The 10,032-nt window shown below is 37.9% G+C and overlaps 1 protein-coding gene across 1 annotated transcript in view; it reads right to left on the reverse strand.

Annotated features, from left to right (window-relative positions):
- LOC136025511 (facilitated trehalose transporter Tret1-like) overlaps window positions 1-9,793 on the reverse strand; it is a 50,496-nt gene extending 40,703 nt beyond the window's left edge. The window contains exons 1-2 of the mRNA XM_065701541.1: window positions 9,709-9,793; window positions 4,251-4,383 (exon numbers count right to left, since the gene is read on the reverse strand). Of these exons, the coding sequence (XP_065557613.1) occupies window positions 4,251-4,383; window positions 9,709-9,744 (169 nt within the window). The 5' untranslated portion in view covers window positions 9,745-9,793. The remainder of the gene's footprint in view (window positions 1-4,250; window positions 4,384-9,708) is intronic.
- Window positions 9,794-10,032: the final 239 nt, after the last annotated feature.

Here is a 10,032-nt window from a genome sequence, read left to right on the forward strand (position 1 = left end):
TTCCTTATTCATCATGAGCCCTGCTCTCTGTCTATTTACCCCATCCTTCCTGTCTAAGTAAACAAATCCTATGTCACCTAATTTCATGCTTCCTACCCCTGGGATATGAGTTTCTGAAACTCCTAGTAAATCCAGCTCAAACCGTCTGAATTCGTCAGTCAAAATATCGATGCGATAGTCATTTTTTAACGTCGTAACATTCCAAGTTCCAATTTTCATGTTCTTTAAACCTTTGAAATTATTTTGGCATCAAGAAAAGCATTAATCCCGGATTCCAGTGCAGGTCGGAGACCAACATATTTTCTCAAGTCTTACACCGAAGCGCTTAAGCTGGCTTAGAACCGGACAGCAAGAAGTCCCTGGGACCTCCAATAAGTTGGAGGCTTTGTGCAATCCTGGGCCCATCTTGGTCACAACATGGTTTTCAGCACTTGGCGATGCTCTTCGATCAACAAGAGTCGAACTCCTGCACAGACAGTCCCAAGCCTATTACCTCCGAATATTATATATTCATGCCTACAAATATTATGCTACTACGGGGAGACAACCCAAAGTAGATAAATTAGCTAGGAAGAGGTTTTTCAACCCGAAAACGCCCATCAAAACAAACTAAGCCCAGAAAAATATCCAATAATCAGAATCCCGTACGAGTGCTGTGTTGTTTACTAGGCTACAATTTCCTCAAGGGGCGCCAGTCCTCAAGTGGGAAAATTGACCGCAAGTTTCCCAGTCTTGCAGGTACCCCGAAAGGGTTGAGGCAGCCCTTTACAGAGGCCGTTGTCCATAAATCTGGATCTTACGCTCTGCCGCAGTTGTCCTCCTATAGAGGATCCTCCCACGATGGTGTTCTGCAACACCATGCGATTTAACCCATTACTGGGAAATAATAAAAATAGGAAGGAGCTTGCTACCCTTTGATCATTTTCAAACACTCCCTGAGCATGTCCTGAAAGTTTCAACATAATATCCTGTGCCATACCTTAATATCCCTATGCTATCCCATCTTTATAAATAGCGTTTTGATTTTATCCAAATATGTTTTAATTTTACAAATAGAGAAGTGTATTTTGATTTTGTTCCATATCCCTCTCAGCAATTCCAGAAACTACTTGATAACTCGGTTGCATATTATGTCTTTTAATTTACCTCAACATTCCTCGAAATTTTACCTCAGTACCCATAGTCTATTTGGACACACCCAGGGTCAAACAGTCCCCCTTTTTCAAGTAATAAATGATAGATTCATGTAAAAAATGGACAAACTGCATAACTGGCATTCCTTAATCTGGGGGCTAAGGGGGCAAGGCATCCCCAGGGTGTAGCTATTAGACCCTGTGAATATTTTGAATAAATGGATTTTTAAAATATCTGTCAGTGTTAAATGGGGCATCCAAATAGGAAAGAAGGGAATAGGCTGGTTAGCCCTCCGTTCCTTTTTCAACATCACTTTCAACATGCACTTAAAAATTCAACTTTATTCCCTTCTTTGCTCCTTAGATATTATTGACTTGCCTTTTTGACAAACCATCTGCATATACTGCTTTTATTTTGTTTGACATCCCCATGAAGCTTTTCTAAAATGTTAAACTTAACACCCTTAGCATTTTCAGGGGCACAGGATAAAATATTTCCTCTCTTCCCAATAACAATCTCATATATAACAATTGGAAAATAATATAATCTACAGTATTTGCCCCAGGGGGTTGAGGGGGTTTACAATCCACAGAGGCATAGTTATTTGAGTCTTCGAATTTTTGAACATCGTAGCTACTCCAGAATTACGACCAGAGGGGCATTTAAAATGGGCATGAAAGGAGTAGGTTGCCCTCCCACCACTTTTCAACATCCCCCTCTCCACGTCTTGGGAGTTTAAACTTAATATCCTTAGCCGTTATTAAGGTATTACAGTTGCGTCTTTTTGATAAACTGGATGCCCATAGTGTCTTTTGATTTAGTTTAACATGCCTCTCGGTATTACCTGAAGTTTTACATGGACGGATGATTGATAGACATATCTGTTAATAAATGAACTAGCATCATTTTTATACAATCTTAATAAGGGGAGGGGGATTAATGCCAGGTTTGCTTCTCACTCAATTGGACTATCTGTCTTGGCTTTTCAACAATTAGCCATGACTTGATGCCCACAACTATTCCATTTGAATTCAAAAATCAACGGAATAATTGTGAATCAAACTAGAATAGTTTTGGGCATCAAGTCATGGCTGATTGTAGAAAAAGCCAAGAAAGATAGTCCGACTGAGTGAGAAGCAAACCTGGCATTAATCTCCCCTTATTAGGATTGTATAAAAATTATGTTGGTTTACTTGTTAATAGATCAAACGCCGTCATATGCCATTTTGACAACAGCACATACATAGTGTTTTGATTGTGTTTGGCATCCCTCTCAAAAGCTGTGGATTGTTATGTCATCCCCATAGGTGTAGCTGTTTGATCTTTAGTATATTTTGAGCAAAATGGCTATTTCAAAATATTTTGATCGAGTGTTTTTGGAGGGAGGGAAGCTAAGGAGAAAATGACAGGGGAACAGGGGGCTTTCAACTACTTTTCAGCATCCTCCTCAACACGTCCTGATGGGTTCAACTTAATATCCTCGTCTGTTTTTAAGATATTGCATATCCACATAGTGCCTTTGGACTTAGTTTAACATACACCTCAAAATTCTCCGAGTCCTTAAATTTTTAGCGTAGATAAATTCCTAAAAATTTTCCTGAAGTCCTTCCATCTAGAAAAAAACAGCACATATGTGTATTCCTGGTCAACAAGTCTCCAATTTCACAAAAAGTCTTTTTTCTTCAGTTTTTTTCGTAGAGTCAATGTACTTAGGAAGTACTATCCGCAATTCAGTATCGTATCAGCGAGAAGTCAAGCTGAAAATCGACCAGGCTAATGCATCTCTTAGGAAACTGTCTAAAATTTGGTGCAGCCAGAAGTGCTCTCTTCGACTCAAGCTGAGGCTGTTCAACAGTAACGTCCTCTCAACGCTCTGAAACCTGGCACATAAATCAATAACTTGAAAAAAAAACTCCTCGTGTCCAAAACATGTGGTTAAAGCGCATTCTAAATATCTGCTGTGATCCCAAAAAGTGACAAACGCTACTACACGATAAAAAACATCTCACCCACTGGTGACCAAATTGATGAAAAATAGGAGGTGGATATACCTCGGTCGACCGGCGATCTGCAAACCCTAAATTCGACTACCGAAGATCGTCCTGCAGAGGTAACCACGTGTACCAGAAGAAGAGGACGGCTCAAAAACAACCTACGACGCAGCTATAGGGCTGACCACTCAATGCCACAATCCAACCTGAATGGGAAGATATTTGGGTGGCCACAGTCATGAGAGATGACCGGAGACTCTTCTTGGATGCCCTAAGAATCTCTGGAGAAACAAAAGGATCTAAAGTCCGGTTTGGCATTCTGGCATCTCCAATGAATTTTCGGGCAGAATAGAGGCAGTTCAAAAAAGGTGCTTAAGAATTATCTTCAATTATCTTACATTTCCCTTCTTCGGAGAGCAAATCTAGTCACCCTTAAGGAAAGGAGAGCACAAATTTCCTTGCGTATTGCCCACAATGCCTTGCAAAACCTACGTACTGCTTCTCTTTTCCCAGTGATCATTTACCCTTCCCCCCTGTACACCCCCCCTACATTTTGTTTGAAGAAAGATTCACCTTCTTCTAATAAGAGTTTCCACTGAAAGATAAGAAGAACGCTCATCCCTCACATAGTTGAAATTTTAAATCAATACCCCCTTTTCTATTTCACTTTTGACCTTGTCTTCGGCACAATCCTCTCATTATTGTAAATATTTCATTTTAGCAGCTATTCTGACTTTATTTTAAGTGTTTTTTTTCTTTATTTTACAAAATTTGACTTGAATGCAAATTCGGCGATGTTTTTCTTTTAGCCTGGGATTTTTTTTTATCCCCCAGTCTTTCTTTTTTTGTTTTTGCCCTTAGTCACATAAAGTTCATTTTATTTCTTGGACTTTGACTTTTTTCTTTTTCATTTGCGTTAAATTTTTCTTAACCATTTTTATGCTTGATTAGTGTTTCTTCTACTTTTGTTCTGCTGTATTAGTTGTTTCTTTGTTTTGCTTTTTTCTTTTTAGACATATGAAGCGAATTCGGCTCTATTAGAACTTGTGATAGCCTTTTGAAAATAAATATTATCTTATCTTAAACTCTAGGGTAAGTTTTACCAAACTAAAAACGGAAGTTTACCTATCCAATCAATTTGATCATCAGTAGCATTTAATGTAACATCTTTTCTAATACTGGGTGTTGCAGGTGCAGACCAACCATCGTCAAATCCCAATGCAAAGGGGCCAATTGAAGCGCATGAGCCGACAAATAGCTGAAAAATATCCAAATTATTTTTGAAAATCTTTACTTAAGAGGATTTTGTGTCACATTTTGAAACTTCTGATGTTCGCATGCAAAATAATGTGAGCACAGTTTATGCTAAAACAAGTAAATTAACGAAGCTACTACGCTAAACAGACTCATCAAAGTACAGCTCCTTGCAAATATAACTAAGAATAGTCTATTGAAAATTCATTAGGAGACACTGTTCCATTAGCTTCTTAATTACTCATTCCATCATCAATTTAAAGAAATGAATAATATGTCAAACGGCTTCTGATAATAAACCATAATTAATGAGCGACTCATACAAGTAGTAAGCGGAACTCTATATAAAACAAGATCTAAGAGGTCATATGGCACTTGTGACGAGGCGAGAAGAGCTAAGAGCCCAGAGATCATATGGTATGAGCTCTAACAAAATTCTATGAATCAATATATTGATTTAAAAAGGAAAATAAGAAGCTTAATGCCGGTCAAGATTTAAAATAAGAGCTCCGAGTCACAAAGTCCTTCTAAATATCAAATTCATTAAGATCCGATCACCCACTCGTAAGTTATAAATCCCTATTTTTTCTAATTTTTCCTCTCCCTTTTGCCCCCTAGATGGTCGAATCTGGGAAAACGACTTTATCAAGTCAAATTGTGCAGTTCCCTGACACGCCTACCAATTTTCATCGCCCTAGCACGTCCAAAGCACCGAACTCGCCAAATCACTAAACCCCTCCCCCCAGCACCCCCTGAGTGAATCCAGTACGATTCTGTCAATCACGTATCAAGAACATTTGTTTATTCTATCCACCAAGCTTCATCCCGATTCCTCCACTCCATACCTCAATTTTCAAAATTACCCCCCCCCCCTACCAATTCCACCAAAGAGAGCAGATCCGGTCCAGTTATGTCAGTCACGCATCTTAGACAGGTTTCTATTCTTCCCATCCAGTTTCATCCTGATCTCACCGCTTTAAGTATTTTCTAAGATTTCCGGTCCCCCCAACTGCCCCCCCCCTAATTACGCTTGATCCGGTTGAGATTTAAAGTAAGATATCTGAGTTACGAGGTCCTTCTGAATATGAAGTTTCATGAAGATCCGATCACTCCTACGTAAGTTAAAAATACGTCATTTTTTCTTTTTTTCAGAATTCCCCCCCCCCCCCATTGAGCGGATCCGTTCCAATTATGTAAATCACGTATGCAAGACTTCTGATTATTTTTCCAACCAAGTTTCATCCCAATCCCTCCAATCTAAGCGTTTTCCATCATTTTAGGTTTCCCCACCCCAAACTTCCCCCAAAGTCAACAAATCCGGTCAGGATTTAAAATAAGAGCTTTGAGACACGATATCCTTCTAAATATCAAATTTCATGGAGATCCAATCACCCGTTCGTAAGTTCAAAATACCTCATTTTTTCGAATTTTTCAGAATTAACCCCCCCCCCCCCAACTACCCCAAAGAGAGCGGATCCGTTCTGGTTATGTCAATCATGTATCTAGGACTCGTGTTTTTTTTCCACCAAGTTTCATCCCGATCCCTCCACTCTAAGTGTTTTCCAATTTTTGGGTTCCCCCTCCCAACGCCCCCCAATGTCACCAGATCCGGTCGGATTTAAAATAAGAGCTCTAAGACATGATATCCTTCTAAACATCAAATTTCATTGAGATCCGATCACCCGTTCGTAAGTTGAAAATACCTAATTTTTTCTAATTTTTAAGAATTACTCCTCCCCCCAACTACCCGAAAGAGAGCGAATCAGTTCCAATTATGTCAATCATGTACCTGGGACTTGCGTTTATTTTTCCCTTCAAGTTTCATCCCGATCCCTCCACTCTAAGTGTTTTCCAAGATTTTAGGTTCTCCCCCTCCAAATCCCCCCAATGTCAACAGATCCGGTTGGGATTTCAGATAAAAGCTCTGAGACACAATATCATTCCAAAAATCAAATTTCATGAAGATCCAATCACCCGCTCATAAGTTAAAAATACTTTATTTTTTCTATTTTTTCCGAATTAACCGCCTCCCCCCCCCCCAGATGGTCAAATCGGGAAAAAGACTATTTCTAATTTAATCTGGTTGGGTCCCTGATACGCTTGCCAAATTTCATCGTCCTAGCTTATCTGGAAGTGCCTAAAGTAGCAAAACCGGGACTTTAAGTTTCCCCCCTCCAACTCGCCCCAATGTCGTCGGATCCGGTCGGGATTTAAAATAAGATTTCTGAGACACAATATCATTTCAAACATCAAATTTCATTAAGATCCAATCACCCGTTCATAAGTTAAAAATACTTCATTTTTTCTATTTTTTTGCGAATTACCAAGGTATATTGTTTTTGCGAATTACTTGGTATATTAATACCAAGTGCCATAATTTTTTTTTTTTATCAAATCCTGTATTGACTCTTGTATTGTGTTCATAGTGTAAGCATCTGACTCGGATTAGATTATTTTAAAATTATAATTTTTTCTGAGGGAAGTAAAAAACGGAGTTAAAACTTAAAACAAAAAAATTATTGCTTCACAGTATATTTAGTATACATTGATAAGACTAGTACAACTAAACCAACTGATAATATTCCCCTATGTTTGTATGAATATAAAAAACAAGCGCTTTTATGGAAACAAAAACCAATATAGGAGTTTTGCTACAGGAAAAAAAAATACCGATTGAAGAAGTTTATTTCCCACCACCTGAACAATTAAAATAAAACAAAGGTTCGGAGATATGTCTTTAATAATGACAAAAGACAAGCTAGAGACAAAAGAAAAAGTTTTTGTCCCACCACCTGAACAATTAAAAGAAACAAAGGTTCGGCGATTTGTCTTTCATAATAACAAAGGACAAGTCGAGGCCAAAATTGAAGGTCCAATAAAAAAACTGTAATTCTATAAAGGCACTACTTCTATTTTACGGTCCATTCGGACATCACAACATAAAGAAAAGGTTCAAATTGTCTGTGTTTAGAAGACAAGCAACAATGAGAATCCGTGTATAGAAGCCTGCCATGTGCCATGTGCATGGACCCGGCGTTGAATCCGCTGGGTTCCCAGTAACATATAGATTCGTTTTATTATACGAGAACATCCCAAGATACTAATATGGAGCCGTTTTTGAGAACGTACATACATACACAATTATTGCTCACTTATGAAAATAGTAAAACGGTGCCCAAGAAAAACCAAAAATGCTTTTAGGCCAATACTTTTATCCCCAGCCCTTGCTTATAGAGAAAATATCCGTAAAAGTTTGATAGAAGGCTCATTCGATTGGAAAAATTTCTAGTACTCATCAAACAGTTCCTGGTAACGAACTGTCGTAAGGAGCGACACGGCTCAATAGTAACCAAAACTCTAAAAAACGGAATTTTGTTAGCAATAGCTACATCAAAAGAATTGCATTTTAATGCTGATTTTAAATTTATAAGTTTAATCAAGTTTAGTCTTACCCATCAAAAGTTACGAGCCTGAGAAAAATGTGCCTTATTTTAGAAAATTGGCGGAAACACCCCCTAAAAGTCATAAAATCTTAACGAAAATCACACCATCAGATTCAGCGTATCAGAGAACAATTCGGTAGAAGTTTCAAGCTCCTATCTATAAAAATGTGGAATTTTTTATTTTTTGCCAGAAGGCAGATCACGGATACGTGTTTATTTGTTTGTTTGTTTGTTTTTTGTTTTTTTGTTTTTTTCCCCAGGGGTGATCGTATCGACCCAGTGATCCTAGAATGTTGCAAGAGGGCTCATTCTAACGGAAATAAAAAGTTCTAGTGCCCTTTTTAAGTGACCAAAAAATTGGAGGGCACCTAGGCTCCCTCCCACGCTAATCATTTTCCCAAAGTCATCGGATCAAAATTCTGAGATAGCCATTTGATTCAACATAGTCGAAAAATCTTATAATTATGTCTTATAGGACGACTTACTCCCCCACAGGGAGGGGCTACAAGTTACAAACTTTGACCTGTGCTTACATATAGTAATGGTTATTGGGAAGTGTACAGACGTCTTCAGAGGGAGTTTTTTGGTTGGGGGGGAGTTGTTGAGAAGAGGGGGATATGTGGGGGAACTTTCCATGGAGTAATTTGTCATGGGGGAAGAAAATTTCCATGAAGGGAGCGCAGTATTTTCTAGCATTATTTAAAAAAAACAATAAAAAATAAATATGAAAAAGTTTTTTCATCTGAAAGTAAGGAGCAGCATTCAAACGAACAAAAATTAATGTGCATATGAGGAGACTCGTCCCCTCCTCAATACCTCACTCTTTACGCTAAAGTATTTTTAGTAATTTCAACTATTTATTCTACGGCCTTTGTGATTCAGGGGTCATTCTTAAGGAATTGGGACAAAACTTAAGCTTTGTTGTAAAGAGCGAGGTACTACTGAGGGGGTAAACCCCCTCATGCACGTAATAAAAATATAAAAGTTCGTTATTTAATCTAATTTGTAAGTTACGTTTATCTTTTACTAGTAAAAACGTTTGTAAAAAAATTAAATGTTCTAGTTGCCTTTTCAAGTAACCTAAAAATTGGGGGGGGGGCGACTAGGCCTCCTCCACCGCTACTTTTTTCCCTAAATCATTCGATCAAAACTATGAGAAAGCCATTTAGCCATTTAGCAGATTTCGTTTTAATTATTCATCTGCGGAGAGCCAAAATCAAAACATGCATTAATTCAAAAACGTTCAGAAATTAAATAAAAAAACAAAACAAGTTTTTTTAAACTGAAAGTAAGGAGCGACATTAAAACTTAAAACGAACAGAAATTACTTCGCATATGAAAGGGGCTGGTCCCTCCTCAACGCCCCGCTCTTTACGTTATAGTTTTCTACTGTTTTAAAAAGTAGAGTTGAGAGAAAGTGTCAAACTTTAGCGTAAAGAGCGGGGCATTGAGGAGGGACCAGCCTCTTTCATATGCGAAGTAATTTCTGTTCGTTTTAAGTTTTAATGTCGCTCCTTACTTTCAGTTAAAAAAATACTTTTTATTTATTTAATTTTAACAGCTGACAGTATTTGATGGGTTTCTAGTGTTCTCACCGTGTCCTTTTCAGCTACCGAGCTCTCCGTAGCCCTTTATCTTATTGGATTGAAATTTTGAGATAGCAATTTTGTTCAGAAACGTCAAAAGGTCTGGTTGCTATGCCACCTAGGTCGAAGTTGCACAACCCTAGGGGCAATGACAGAAAATTACTTACAAGGCCCATTGTTCGTAGCTAGGCTTCAGGGGCACTTTAACGCCACTGCGAGCCATGTTCCATCATTGGAAGGAGCTCAGAAGATCGTAAATTGAGAGTTCTGGCAGTATTTTTGAATACCAAAAGTAATTACCTGCCAAAATGTGTTCTTGCTCCAAGTTTTCACCATTTCATGAAGGAATTCTGTATGGATACCAAATCAATACATAAACGTAAACTTGACAACTAGAATAAAGCATGTTGGATCTATAGTTGAAGTCAACGTATAAAGAACTATTTTGCATAATATATTCTAGAATTGAAATACAAACGCTTTATTTCCTAATCGGAATTTGGATATTGCAAAGTACACTTTTTGTTTCTTCAATTAAGAAACGTGACAGAATTTAAAGGTATGGTTTAAATTTACAATGCGAATTTTAATATTTAAGGAATAATTCACTTCATACTTTAGATT

This window comes from Artemia franciscana, chromosome 3 (assembly GCF_032884065.1).
Source record: "Artemia franciscana chromosome 3, ASM3288406v1, whole genome shotgun sequence".
Classification (NCBI taxonomy): Eukaryota; Metazoa; Arthropoda; class Branchiopoda; order Anostraca; family Artemiidae; genus Artemia; species Artemia franciscana.